At 38.1% G+C, this 15,620-nt stretch overlaps 1 protein-coding gene across 2 annotated transcripts in view; it reads left to right on the plus strand.

Annotated features, from left to right (window-relative positions):
* The first annotated feature begins 9,603 nt into the window (after positions 1-9,603).
* The window catches only part of TRDN (triadin), a 102,925-nt gene continuing 96,908 nt past the window's right edge, over positions 9,604-15,620 (plus strand). Inside the window, exon 1 of one of the 2 annotated variants that reach the window (XM_057409407.1) lies at positions 9,604-9,733. In XM_057409407.1, the coding sequence (XP_057265390.1) occupies positions 9,640-9,733 (94 nt within the window). In that variant the 5' untranslated portion in view covers positions 9,604-9,639. The remainder of the gene's footprint in view (positions 9,734-15,620) is intronic. The other variant, XM_057409420.1, reaches the window with a different exon arrangement.

Here is a 15,620-nt window from a genome sequence, read left to right on the forward strand (position 1 = left end):
GCAAACTTGCTGAGGGTGCGCTCAATCCCACTGTCCATGTCACTGACAAAGATGTTGAACAGGACTTGCCAAACAGATCCCTGAGGGACACAACTCATTACTGGTCTCCAGCTGGGCATTGAGCCATTGACCACAACTCTTTGCATGCAGCCATCCAGCCAGTTCTTTATCCACCCAGTCCTCCACCTATCAAATTGATGTCTCTCCAAATTAGAGACGAGGATGTCGTGTGGGATAGTGTCAAATGCTTTGCATAAGTCCAGGTAGATGACATCAACTGCTCTACCCCTGTCCATCAGTTCTGCAGCCCCATCATAGAAGGCCACCAAATTGGTCAGGCAGGGTTTCCACTTAGTGAAGCCATGCTGGCTGTTACCAAGCACCTTGTTGATTTTCATGTACCTTAGCATGCCTTCCAGGAGAATCTGCTCCAAGATTTTGCCAGGCACAGAGGTGAGACTGACTGGTCTGTAATTCCCCGGGTCATCCATTTTCCCCTTCTTGAAAATGGGGGTTATATTTCCCTTTTCCCAGTCATCGGGAACTTCAACTGACTGCCATGATTTTTCAAATATGATGGCCAGTGGCTTAGCAACTTCATTTGCCAGCTCATTCAGGACCCATGGATGGATTTCATCAGGTTCCATAGACTTGTGCACAATCAAGTTCTTAAGGCAGTCTCAAACCAGATCCTCTCCTACAGCGGGCCAAGGGTCTTCAGTCTCACAGTCCCTGCATCTGTCTTCCAAGACTTGGATGGTGTGGTCAAAACACTTGCCAGTGAAGACCGAGGCAAAGAAGTCATTCAGAACCTCAGTCTTCTCCAAATCCAGGGTAGCCAGTTCTCCTGATAGCTTCTGGAGGGGGTCTATGTTGTCCCTAGTCTGTTTTATCGCTATGTACCTGTAGAATCTCTTCCTGTTATCTTTAACATCCCTAGCAAGTTTAATTCTACCTGGGCCTTAGCTTTCCTAACCTGGTCCCTAGCTTCTCGGGCAACATCCCTGTATTCTTCCCAGGCCGCCTGTCCTTGCTTCCACCTTTTAGAAGCCTTTTTTCCTTTGAATTTTCCTCATCAGCTCCTTATCCATCCAAGGAGGTCTCCTGGCCCTCCTGCTCACTTCCTTCTAGTTGGAATGCAACACTCCTGAGCTTGTAGCAGGTGATCCTTGAATATCAACCAACAGTCTTGGGTCCCCCTGCCCTCTAGGGCTGTATCCCATGGAACCTTACTAAGCAGGTTCCTGAAGAGGCCAAAGTCTGCTCTTTTGAAGTCCAGGGCAGTGAGCTTGCTGCACGCTCTTCTCACTGTCCTGAGGATCTCAGATTCAAGCATCTCATGATCGCTGCATCCAAGGCTGCCCTGGAGTGTCACATTTCCAGCAAGCCCTTCCCTGTCGGTGAGCACGAGGTCAAGCATGGCACCTCTCCTTGCTGGCTCCTCCGTTACTTACAGAAGGAAGTTGTCTTCCACACAGTCGAAGAACCTCCTGGATTGCTTGTGCTGGTCTGTACCATCCCTCCAACAGATATCAGGGTGGTTGAAGTCCCCCATGAGAACAAAGGCCTTTGAGCGTGAGGCTGCTCCTGATTAGGAATGATTAGAAATTATTAGAAAGTATGATGCCAGTCCTGATACATTGAAATAAATGGTTTCTAACCTGTTTGAAGTCTTTCTTTAAATCCACGTAAGTCTAGTTGTGGAGTGTGGTGATGTTCTCTACAACTCAAAACTTTGATAAGGTCAGGGAAGGTCTATTCCTTTTGATCTATAACTAACTCCTGTTAAGGTAAAGTGAAAACTGGCATGTGCCATTTAAAATTAATTGATGAGCCAGCATTTAGAAAGGCACATAATCCTCTGCTAGGGTGGGATTCACAATTTCTGACAAGCCATTTGAATAAGGATACAAATGTGTATTTGTTTACTAGTGAAATGATCACAGAAACTCTGTGAGGACAATGTCTTCACACCAGCCTAGTACCTTGCAATGTTTCTTGCTCAGTTCTCTCAGCTTACTTTTGTTATATTGTCCTGGTCCATAGGTAAGTTTAGAAATTCCACTCTAAAAAAGGATTCTAGCACTGGAGATTGCTGCAGTGAAACACATTTTAAAGTTACATTTGTTTTTTTCTGAGTAAATTTTACAGGCATATGTTATTTTTTCTAGTTTCTTCTTTGCAGGGGATGAGAGTTTCCACAGTCTATTCACTCTTTATTTCTCTCATATTCTCTGGGAGTTCAGGTACAGAAATGAGGACTATTTTGCCCACCTTTTTACCAAAATACTAAGCTCTGTCCTTCTGGATTTAGGTTTGGAGCAATACAAAGATTAAGAAGAAATAAAAACAAACAAAAAAAAAAGCACAACAAAACCACCAAACCAAAACAAAATGTAAATCCCTTTCAGGTATTTAGTCGAACTACTCAATAGTGACCTGACAGGAGACTGCTAAAAACTAATCCTTTGCCTTCAAGCTTTCGTCTTCATTCCAAGTAATTTTTTAGTTCCTTTTTAGTTGCACTGTTATAATAATAAAAAAAAAATATATATATTAACTATAAGCCCAGTCAGCTTTTAACCATCAAGGACTTACGTGGATAGTGGGTAGGATGAGTACCTAATGATTTAGTCTTTAGTCAGTGAAAATTAATAGGACTATTTATATTCAGTTCTCAGATATCCCAAGCCATTTTCAGCCAAGTGGTCTGTGCATATTTAAAGCAAAGAGAAAGAGCTTACATATTTTTATTTTAGGAAGAAATACAGCAGAAGTAAATTGATTCATGAACTTGTTCTATCTTGGTGCAAAGAATACATGTCAAGTTGAAATCTTCAGTGATTTCAGCAGTAGACAAAATTATTATTACAACTTTTAAAAGGAACCTTGTCGGTATCAGAGTCATCTTCAGTATGCTCTGAGTCATAAGAATAATTTGAGTCAGGGGTAAACTATGTATAAGAATCTGCAGCCCTGAGAGAAGACTTAAATGAAGGGCAAGGCCACAGGACTGTTTTTGAAGAGAATATTTCTATTTATCACAATTCCCATGAAAGATTTTTTTCCCTCTTTGAAAAGTGTTAGATTGCAATGAAGTGTGACATGGATATATTAATATCACTACTTATCAACATTAAAGTTAAAACTTGGTACATATCAGCTCCTTACAGTGAGAGCAAGGTTCATAGGTCACTTTGGTCCTGATATGCAGGGTTAGACATTTTGTTACTAGGCTGTATTAAAGTCTTTGCAATGAAAGCTCTGTACAGCCAATTAGTGGTGTTATAGCAAAAAACTTTTCCATGGAATTTTTTGCTAGTCCCCACCACTGACCATCAGGGCTCCAAGAGTTGCTTCAGAATGATAAATCTTCCCTTCTTATGCAAATTTTAATTTGATTTTTGACTTTGTCTTTCATTTAGTTTTTAGTCTCCACGTTAGATAAATTTTATGTTTTGCTGATCATCTTCTGTCTAAGCAACCGTGCCAAGGGTAACTGTATAGATCATTTCTGATGGCCCTTGCAAGGCAAAGCAATCCACTGTTTTTCATCAGACTGTTTATATGGGAATCCACCTGATTTCTATACACCTAAGGAATAGGTTTGTCTGGATAGTAGAGGGCTTTCACTGGAACAACAGTACTCAAATAGTAGCAGTCTGGTAGTCTTCACAGGTAACAACTGCCACTGGTATCGATGCTCCCAAATAGGTATAGCCAAAGCAGAGGATGCAGATCTGTAGTATGAGTCAGAACAGCTTGCCAGTCTCTTTTGGTCTGTCTGTCCTTGAGACATATTCAAACTGCCAGAGGACAGGGGCAACTGCATGAGAAATATCAGGGCAATATTTTATTCCAGAATTTCTTTTGTGTCAGACGATTTATAAAGCTAAAGGAATAAATGGTAAGTTCAAGGGATTTTTAATAAAGACTTTGAGATAGACTAGTGAAATAAGGATATCAGGAGAGACTAATTTAATCTAAAACTAAATGACAGAATCAATCTGACATTGTAAAGAATCAGGGGATGTTTAAAACTCTGGAAAACAAAAGATCTAATTTGTGAATTCTATTTTTTCCAGAGGGAAATAAGAAAGAAAAGAGGCTGTCATTTTGTAAATAACTTTTAAAGGAAATCTTTGCAATCAAGTATGTGTGTTCCTGTTTCTGCAATAAAAAGGCAAATCCTTCTGCTGGCAAGTCATCAAGTGTAGTGATAGCAGATTTTCTGATCCTCCAAAATATCGTGAAGGTTTTAAAATTTCCCAGGAAAGGAATGTAGATTAGATATTGACCTGTGAAGTAGCTGGGGTTTATTGACACGATCTGGCCAATGAACTGACATTTTGGCTATGGAATGATTATTCTAGCAGCAGTAGAAAAACTCCAGTCTGCTCACATCAAGTATCCTTTTTTAACGCTGTTCTTTCAGTAATTCCTTGGTGGATATGGCCAGACAATTTGTTTCTATACTGTGCTAGATTCATGTGGTAGATTTACTCCCCTTTTTATGAGGGTATTCTTGAGAATGTTCTCAGTAAAATTAATTTATGAGCTTCACAGCAGCCAAAGATTTAAAAATCAAAGCTGGTGCAATTTTTCTGTTGCCAGCTTGCCTTGGCAAATTTGGATCGTAAGGACTTTCAAGCTAGATTATCTTAAATTTCAAATTATGCATTTTCTTTGTCCAAGTCATAAAGGATGGGAGAAAACTAAGCGTGCCACCCTTATCTTTCATATACTGGTATATAGTGTCTTTTTGGATTTGCATTTTGGCATTCAGGTTTTCTAAACATACTTTCTCTCACAACCAAGTCTGGTTTTTCATTTTGAATAAGTATGAGATGCTGGACTATTTCTTAGCACCGATCAGGTGTGAGCAGCATCTGCTCTGACAACCAGCAAAATTGCAATTGTCACTGGAATTCCTCCACCTTAATGACATCATATTTCTTGCTCATGGCAGGGGGGGCTAGAACTAGGTGATCTTTAATGTCCCTTCCAACCCAAACCCTTCTATGATTCTATAATTCAATATTGTGTGTCTGTCAGAAGGCTCAGGCAGAGTATTTCCACCACCAGTGGCTCCTTCTGAACGGCTTCAAAATATTCTCCCATATTCTGTGTGTCTTAAGTATGAACAGTATAAAGACAAGGCATATATATTTAATTTTGCCCTACTGGCTGTGAATGCAAAAATAACAGCTTGATTTGAAAGGGGACCCTTTAAAAACTCTTTCAAGACTAAAGTGTTCATACAAATCACTGTGTTAATTATATATCCTAAAAATTATGCAAATAATCTTTAGTGGTGAATTAATCAATGTTAATCACTTGAAAAATAGCTTTTAAGTGTTTTTTCTTTTATAAAAATCTGTCAAAGTATTTAAAATTCTCATGGTGAGCTTACATTTCAATAGTTCTGTTTTATTTCTTTTTAATAGTGACAGATGGATACTCCCAATGTTATTTTGGTGTTGAGCAACAGACACAGTAGGTGGTCACAGGTGTAAACTTCTTACACTGGGTTCCAGATTCTTGCAAAGGTTTGTAAAATAATTGTTTAGATTTCACATCTTAATGTTTTACTTTAGAAACCTATGGCACAACAAAAGTCTCCCTAATGGTGATGTAAAATGTACATCAACTAGGTGAAACACATTCAGGTTAGGCACTTGACCTCTTCTTTAGAATTGTGGACGTAAATTTTTGTCTAATCTGAAAATGTAGTAGAAAACAGTTGTCAAGCCCAGGGCATGGAAACGCATTTGGATAACTTTTTGTTCATAAATTATTTGGCATGCCTATATCTACTTACTGTGTCAAAGGTGTGTTTATTTCAAATACCTCCTCTGACGAAGGTTAGCAAAAATTTAGAAAGTGAGATGCCTGGCTCTTGATCCTCACTGGGCCTCCCTCCAGCTCTGCTGTAGCAGTAGACCCTGTACTTTGAAACACTCCTAGACTCAGGAACCACAACATGGCTACTGTTCAAGCTGGGGCTACATATATTTCTGCATCTTGGCCCATGCTTGAACTCCTGAGTCCTGAAATTTTCCAGTGTTTTGACCTGGGATTTACACAACCACAATCACACATCTAGGCAGCCATTACAGCCTCTCCCAGAACACATCCAGAAAGTGATGGCAGAAAGTTTCAGGCATTCTCTCAGCTCAGATTTTAACAGCAGCTGTTCTGACTAAATTTTTCTGACTATGTTTACATAGATTTGGAGCAATGTAAAAGTTCTTACCCCATGGTAACACATGGCTTATGCATTGGTTACACACAGCACATCAGGATCTAGCCAAGACCGAAACGAAAATTATTAGTGTAGTATAACTGTAAAAATTGAATCCGTAGGAATTCTCTAGAAATTTATTTGACGTGTGTGTGTGGAATGTATTTTCTACACTGAAGTTCATTTTCTTCCTATTAGGGACTGTGATGAGGCAAGTTGCTGCCACTGTATGAGGCTACTAGCTAACACTCTATTGATGATTTTGCATAATATATCTGTAATGGTCCAAGGAAGTGCAAAACAAGTTACATACAAAGTTTACAAAATCAAACTGAAAACTGAGAGCCAATGTCTCGATCCTCTTAAGTTATGGACACAAATTTTCCACTCCATAAAGTGTACTATAAAATAATTTTAGAAGAAATAAAAGAGGACAGCAAGTTTTGCAGAGAAGTGTGACAGATACTACATGTTCATTTACATTGAGAATACCAAATAATAAAGAACTAGATCTTTAAAACTTCTGGCTACTCTTTATTCATTCACTTATTCATTCATTCATTCATAATTCATTCATCTGCACATTCCTTCCATGACCTGATCCATGACCTGACTCAAATTATCTGCTATGTTGTGCATTCAAAGAAAGACAATTAGTGAAGTGACTGTAAAACTGAATAGCTCAATAAAATTATTGTCTTTCAGTATAATCATAACATATACATGCTTTCAGTTAAATACTTAAGTTTACAATTACTGGTTGCATATGCAATGCAAGTATGCAAGCAATACAAGTGCATAGCTCACATTCTGTTTTTGAAATTTCCCCCAGTTCTCACTTGCTTTACCTGAGACCTTTGATATTCTGAAAATTGGGTTTTAATTGATAGAGTTGGGTGAGGAAGAGATCCTATGGTGCTAGGACCTCTACTGTAATCCATGAGCAAAAGGTGATAAAAACTTTTTTCTTGCATGCTATAGCAGGAAAGGAACTTCTTTCCTTGAAACGTTCTTGTATCTCACTTGTGACTTCTGCCTGATGAACCACTGAGATAGATAGCTACACCTTTAAAAGGGTGCACAGTTTGCTCTGCTGCTGCTGTTCCATCTGGAAGCAGCATAATGCAGAATTGTGTCCTTCGTGAACTCCTTCAAACAGAATCAAACAGTTATCAGAAATAGCTTCCATAACAGGATGTTCTTCATCTGGCATCAAACTTATATCATGGGAGATACCTAGGCTGTGGCATAGATAAGGGAAATAAAATTTGCTTTTCATACTTTTTAATGCCCTTTCATTTCCCCTCCAACCCCAGTGATGGCTCATTGCTAGTCTGCAAGTGAAGACTGGTTTATGCATACCTGGACATACATACATCATCAGTGCGCAGGAGGGATTTATTAGCATAAACTGTGAGAACTTTTTTTAGGAGTTTGTATTCAGTTCAGTTCACTGAGTTACTGCCTTAGATAATATTGTTCTTCAGCACTCAGCCAAAAAAAATTTGTTTTCTTGAAAGACTGACTTACCTATGCCACAGTCGCTGGTGGTTAAAATAAATAGTTTATTAGAAATCTCTCTAAAATATTTTTTATCTTCTCATATGAGATTCTGCTCAGGAAGGAGACTCCATACCTTTGATTCATCCCTCATCAAAAGGAACAATGTGAAGGAGTCTGTAGGTTGGGCCTTACATCTGAAACTGAAGGAGAGCTGGTAACCTCACAGAATCCTCTGCACTCAGGACTCAGTAATACTGATAAATGCTAGTGATAAAATCCAAACCACACCACAATGACTGACACAGGCGTTATTTTTGCAGACAAGAGTCTTATGGTACATGACGCATCAGTCATGTCTTTTAAATAATTCAAGAGAATATTAATATCCTCCAACTGCCTTGTACTTAAGAGTGACAGGTGTGTTTAAATTAACCTCTCAAAAAACACCCAGACTATTCAAGACATGAGTTTACTTCAGGATCACCAAGTTTAAATGCCTGATCATTCACTCCTTTTAACTCAGTGAAAGTGTTGATAGACCTTGCATGGCCAGAAAAGCAAAAAGAGCTTTTGTTCTCTTACTAATATATATTGATGGCAGTCTTTTAGCAGGAAAAGAGCAGGAGCAAGTTTATTTCCCAGCTCACTTGTGTTAGTGTTGAGTGGAAGAACTGGTAAAATCACACTGAGTGGTTTAAAAATGCCATTAGGATTTAGTCTGCCCGTAGTGTTTGCTGGTCACTGTCAGGGCACTACTGTGACAAATGAAGGGTTGTTTTTTTTAACTAAGAAAATAAATGTACTGATGGAGATAGTGGGGTTCAAAGACTCATGTGACAAATGCTGCAGAGGAAGCAGGACGGTGTCGTTTTCAGAGCAGGTCTGTCAAGTCAAGAAGCAAATGAGGGGGTTTGGGACCATAATCTTGCTTGTGGCATACACATCTCACTACTTATGGTCTGTATCTGTGCCTAAACTTCCTGTGGACTGTGCAGCACCCTGATTTCTGTCAGGCACCTCTTTGCAGTATATGGAACATAAATATGATTGTGAACATTAGTTCAAATTTGGTGATGTGTGAAAAGTGCACATTCTGGTTGGACTCCTAGTCCTGTGTTTGTGTAGTTTCAATGCTGTATGGCCTTTTTTATTACTGCAGCTAAACCAAATGATTGCTTTATCCAACTGTCATGCTTTGCTTCTTATTTCTAGAACAGATAGATAACATTTTTTGTTGTTACCTGCAGTGTGGGGAATAGTAGTATCATTATATCTGCCTTCCACAGAGATTAAGTAAAACCCTAGCTAACTTGTCTCTCTGAAATAAAACAAAACAAAGACCCAACCCTCCCTTCTCAATTATCTGCTACCTAGGTAACAAGAGACATGGCTTTTCCTTGTTCATTATAATGTACCATTGCTAATGAAGGAGAATACTAATATGTATGTTATGTTTGCTTTGCCAGACTTTTTGCCAGGCATGAATTTGAGCAAAAGTCTGAACTGTCCAGGTAGCTCAGGAAAGGGTATGAAGCACAAGTGATCAGACAGAAAAATCTTTGAAGAACCAGGAATAAAAATTATTGACAAATGACCACTTCAAAAAGTGTCTGTGAATTTAAAATATACAAGTACAGTTACAGTTATTTCTAAGTATCCATAAAATTATCTCAAGCAAACCCCTTTATACTAGAGGCCAAATGCCCTGACACAGAAAATAGTTGTGTCCCAGTCTGGATTGTTTGACAGTGGCACAACAGCTTGATGTGCTGCCTTGCCGAATCTGGCTGCATGACCCTTTCACCCCACAGGGAACAACTGCCAACAGCTCCTTGGCAGCTGTGGTTGGTGCCCGTTGTGCTAGAGCTGCATGGTTTTCTCAGGCCCTGGGAATGCAGCTGGGAGCTTCCAAAAGTCCTCAATGTCCTTGCCTTGCCTTCCTAGCTCTGGGACGCAGCTCAGGATCTTCTACTCTGTATCTCCAGGGTAATACCTTTATTTTCATTTAAACTGTGGATTTGAAAAAAACCCAAAAGTAATTGTTTAACTGTTCCTTAAGGATCATTGTAGTCCTCTGCATTTGGTCTGTGTTCTGCTCTTTCAGGGAGACAGGGGGAGGAATAAGAAAGATGTTGCAATTATTTCCAGTAAATGCTTTGCAGACAAATAGTCATTATGGTTTGCATTTGAAAGTTGACTTTGGAGACATGTTGGGGCTTGGACAGGAATCTAATGTGACAAATGGTGATGCATTATTCAAGAATACTAGTATATATCTGCAAAGATAGGTGGTAAAGACCTTAATGCTCAAACCTATGTCTCATTTTAAGAGATCCTTTATTTTTTAGATATACTTTTTTCAGTGCAGTTGCAGCTTTCAGCAGTGACAAGGTTGAATTTACTAATTCATATGTTCCACTTGCACTTTGTAAAGAAGCTAAATCGCCCAATGAAAAAGCTTCCCATTTAGATTTTCTATTTAAATAGAGATAATAATAATAAGAAAGTGGGTTCCTCATCTGCAATTCTAGCTTTGATCTATCCAAGATTGTGTTTAGAATGAGGAAGAAAGAAAGAGTAATCACAAGGAAAAATTATAGCTATTGTTGAAACAAACATACTTTTTTATAAATCTGGTTTCTCTCATGTAGTTTCTTTCTTATACCTCATAATTGCTGAAATATTTTGCCTGCTTTATATTTTTGTCTCATTTCTTCTGTATCTGTCTCTCTGTGAAAAATAACAGGTGCTAGTTTTTCTTTAGTGTTTTGCATCATAGGTTTGTGTTATTGCTGAGTGGGCGACAGACATTGTGGCACACAAAGGGTTAATTCCAGCTGTAGACTTTTGTATTTCAGGAGTCAAAGAATGATTTATCCAGTGCCAGGAGCTGATATTTATCTCATATGTGGAAATGCATAACTCAAGCAGGTCCTAATGTCCCAGGGCATACAGGAAGTCAGGAATAAGAGAAAAACCTGCTTTAAAAAAAAACCAAAACACAAGAGACACATGCTGTCTGCAGGACCACTCTTAGGGATGCAACTGTATCACACACACAGGGATGTTGAGGAAAAAAAAGCCCGCTTAAACTTGCAAGAAAGGGCTAGGATGTATAGCGTTCTATTGTCCAAGCCTATTTCCACACCCCTGTTGCATTTCCAAGCAGAAGCGGCTTAGCTTGGAAGTGGCTTTTAATTCACGGTGCCTAGATCCTGAATGTCTTCTATAAGAAAAGCTAGGAAGGAGCCAAAATTCAGATGAACAAGTAGGGCATCTTGTGAAATCCTTGTTTCCTGGAAGCAGTTTTATAATCAGTGGGCCTTTTTCAATGTTAGAAATGGTTCTTTATTCAGTCACACCCAGGCTGACGTGACATCAGCAGTTTTGCAGTATGATGTCTAATTGGGAGTATTGTCAATGGAAAGTTGAATAGTCGGTATCATAAATATTTTCTTTTATATCTGCCGACTTTCTATTATGTAGCTTTGGAGTAATTTCTTTTTGTGAAATTTAACTTACCAAAAGCCCCTTAGTGAGCTCAGGGTGCCAAGGTGATGTGACCCCAGCTTGTCAGCTGTCCCCAGGCAGAAGCTTCTTTACATTCAGACCAGTCTGCCTACAGAGACAGGGTTTCTTAAATACTTGTCAGTTCTTTGAATTAAATGTAGGACAGATCTACTGCAGAGTTAAACTAAATGTGTCTGACATATTAAAGAATAAATTGTTTAAAAGCACTATGTATGAAACTCCAATAAAAAAATGATGCAGAATGATTTATGTTTAAACACATACCAAGCTTAAACCTCTATCTGATGTGATGCTTAGGCTTTGTTGACTTCTGTACTTTGGGTGTACCTCACGATATCCAAAGTAAGCCTATAATTTGATCATATTGATTCAAAAATTATTGCAAGTGTTATTCTTAAAATATCAATTAGAAATGTATGACAATTACTTTAGAGTTCTGTAATGGTCCATAGAAGGTCACAACTACATCCCTGACCAATCAGAACTTCAAGGACATCTGAATAGAAATGCATGCTTCTATCCATCCTGAAAAATATAGGGTTTTACCACTGGGACTGGATGAAAATCTTACCTATTAGTAGCACTATTCCTAAACAAAAATCAAAGAAAAAAAGGAGTAGAAACGTCTGTTCAGTAGAAACCAGCTGATGTCTTAAACAAATATTAGTATTTTTCTTCATATGCACATCAAAGTTCAGTGACAGACTTCACTCTAATCCTGTATTTGCTTCTGTGTGTGTCTTTACTATTCACTGGATTGAGTACCATTCACCTTCTCTCTACCATTACACTTCCATCCTATAGGTAGTTCTTATCAGTTGATAACCTTCTGTTTCTGATAATAGCATGCTCCCAGAATCCATCAGATATCTAGGAGTTAAGGTCAAGTTTCCTTTCCAGTTTCCTTTCCTTAACCCTGCTGTGCTGCTGAGCATGGGCTGAGATTTTTTATTTTGCTTCATTTGATTTTGTAGGATTGAACTCTGAGAATTCCTCAGTAATGTGTTAGCAGACAAGCTCAGATATTGTTCTGCATTTTCTTGTTGCCCAACGGTTTTACTTAATTTCTCATATGCTTCTTTGCATCGCTATGAAACTCTCTTCTCTCATTATCTAGTAATTCAATGTGATTTATTGTCTTCCCCTTTTTCCTTTTTAATGATATCATTAAGGCAGCCCAAAAATCAGCTCATAAAGTATTTGTGTACTTCTACTTTGATTGTATGAACAACACAACTTTTTATCTAACAGCAGGAGTTTTTATTAAGGTCTCTAAAACAGTATAATTCTGACTTTTTCCTAAAATAAAATGTTCAAATATTGGCTTTTCTTTGATTCATCAGTTAAGATTCTTACTGAAATTATCTGAGATCAAGGCAGATACATGCAGACATCTGTAGCAGCATCTAATACTTCTCTCCTCTTCCTAAGTTTGCTGCTTTTTCCCTGTCCAGGAAACTATAAATCAAACAGAACCTTCCTTTTATTTTTTTTTTTTTTGACATAGACTTCTATATCTCAGGAATCTGGTGTGAGGAGGGACACGTAACCTGATGCTACAACTCCTGCCATCACTCCTGAATGTGAGATCTGATCTCGAGACAATTCATTTACAATATAGTCCCTGTGAGTGGGAAGAAAGTACCTAGTGCTAAATTGAGCAAAGAGCATTTTCACTTTGTGCCTGAGACCTGGTGGAAAGAAAATGAGAGAAATTTGTGTGTGTCAAGATTTGGGTATCTCCTGCAAGAACCAAAGTAGTTTCAAATTTTTCAGTTTTGTTATTGCTTGAAATATGAACAAGGAGAGAGAAAGGACGTTTTACAAAAGAAGATTTCCAGTCAGGTTAAAGAGACAGGGCTCCCATCAAAAGCATTCTTGGTCAGGTTCAATATATAAGCTAGATCAGGGAACTAATGTTTCTTTGTTGGATGAAGAGGGGTATAGATTTTGTGTTGGCCTTCTGAATAATTTGAATTTCACAGATTAGTGTAGAAGAAACTCCTAAACTTGGGCCAGGATCTAAGCTTCAGTTTTTAACAAAACTGCTAACGGATACTAAACAAAATTTTTAGAATTTCTCTTTCTTAGACTCCTAAAGGAGAAATATGATCTTCTGTATAATTTTCAGATGGTAATGTTCATTTTTCAAAATAAATTTACATGCACATACACAGTAACAGAATTTGGTTTACCTTAATTCTGTGTATTTTTGTAAAGGCCCTGATTATCTCCAGTAAATATGACACCTATCTCCTTTGACCTTGCCTCTCTTAAAGAAAGCAACTCTATAACTTCCAGTACAGCTCCCTAGAGCTTTACTTGTTGTAAGATATTTGTGCATACGAAAACTTTATTCTGCTTTCCAGAATGAATGTTTTGCATATACAAGGGATGCAGAGACTGCCAAGCAGTCCTCTTTCTGGCCACTAGGCTGATGTTGTGGAAAATTGATTTCCAGTTGAATTCTCCCACTTCCTCTGCTCTTATATTTTGGTTTCAGAATGTCAGTCCATAATTGAAGTTGAACATAAATAGCAGCAAAGGAAGTAAGGCATGGAGGCGAGAGGGCAGGTGGTAGGAGCTAAAATGGAAACAGTGAAGGGCAGACAACCATACACATACAGTTATACAAACAGATGTCTGGGTATAGTCCACAGTCTCAGGATTTTGCTACATAAACTAAGAATAAAATTCAGATGTGAATGTTTTCCCCATTTCTCTCTCCTTATATACCCAAACTGAGACTTCTTCATTTTATTTCAGCTGGAATAGTAACAGAAGTGAAAGCAACCCTGACTTTGCAATATTGATTAAATCTCTGCTTCAGGTGTTTAGCTGAGATTTTTTCTCTTACATCACAAACAAGTAGCATTAGAAATGTAGATGACCAAAAATATTTAACTGTTCCTTTAAAATGGAATTGCTTCAGCAGAAGAGAAAGAAGTACTTAAGAAAGACAATGGCTTTGCCTTAGTATCACATATCCTAGCAGCCTTTACTAGCCACCGAGCTATTGTGGGCAGCTGTTTTGTTCATATAAATGTGATTCCAAGAACATTTTGGTATTCATGAAAGAGTATTTTTAAAGTAATAAAGTTTTGACTAAAATCAGTTTATGAGCCTTAGTGAGGATAATCTGAAAGACAGTCTAAAGGTCTTAGGAGGATGATCAGAAAAGCACTGACTACTGAGCATCAAGTAATCAAAACTTGTCAGTGGAAAAGATTTGGTTTTGCAAGAAAAAAATCTTTGCAGTAGACTTGAAGAAGAAAAGGGATGAGCACAGATTGTAAGCTTTGGCTACAAAAGGTTAACATTTTGAGACATGGGCAGGCTTGAAAGGTGTTAGAATAGAATTAAGAGTAGGATCCCGATGGTGACTGTAAACTGTTCAATGAACCTTCACTTCTGCATCTTGTGCACTGGATAAATAAATTCTTCTCCTTATACTTTGCCACAGAGCCAGGTGCTTATATCTCCTGAGCCAGAAGATGAGAAGTGCAAATGCCAGCCCATGCAGTAGAAACTACATGGTCCCCTAGTAGAAGAACAGTTCCCTAGTAAGAAGAGCGTAAGATGGTTTCTGATTTCATGTGATGATGACATTTATGTAGAGGTATGCTGGCTCAAGGGCACATTTTCACTAATTTCATTTTCAAGCTCTTGCCTGCATACATAACTCTACAGCAGTGAAATTGCAAGCAATACAATAAAAAAGATTGCCAGGTTTTAAAATTATTATTCTTATTTAAACTGCTAATATTTTCATTTTTCTAAATTGTTTTAAAAGTGTACTTGTCTTCAGTTTTATAAAATCTTGCTTAAAATCACAGATTTTTGTTTCCACAAATCAGACCTAGTAAATAGCTGATCTTGACATATTTGCATATTACCTTCATGCATTTAGACTATATAAAATATTACTATTTACATTTTTAACAGTGTTCTGTAATACTTAGATGAACTTTTCAGGTATGTGAGATTATTGCAAAAAAACCCAGAAGAGTACTAAAACAAATCCAAGCTGAAGAAGTTACCAATTTTATAGGTTTCAAATAGCGTCTTATTTGGCGCTGAACTGTGACTAAGTATCAAAGTGGAGAAAAATCACCTAAATTTACCCTCCCCCTTAGTCAGCAGTAAGCTTCATAGGACCCTCCCCAAACCAAATAAGGCCAGGAAGAATGTGCTAAGCACTGAGTGTGCTAAGAATAAAGTTGAGCTGGGATGGATAAGGTTACTTTGAACTCTGTATTTCATGTTTTCTGACATACCCCCCAAAGAACTGCAATTACGCTAGCAAGGCTGCAGGAGCATTGAACAGTTCTTTGCCAGTTCT

This window comes from Pezoporus wallicus, unplaced genomic scaffold, assembly GCF_028554395.1.
Source record: "Pezoporus wallicus isolate ANWC-B61680 ecotype Strahan unplaced genomic scaffold, APGP_CSIRO_Pwel_v1 contig_3817, whole genome shotgun sequence".
Taxonomy (NCBI): domain Eukaryota; kingdom Metazoa; phylum Chordata; class Aves; order Psittaciformes; family Psittacidae; genus Pezoporus; species Pezoporus wallicus.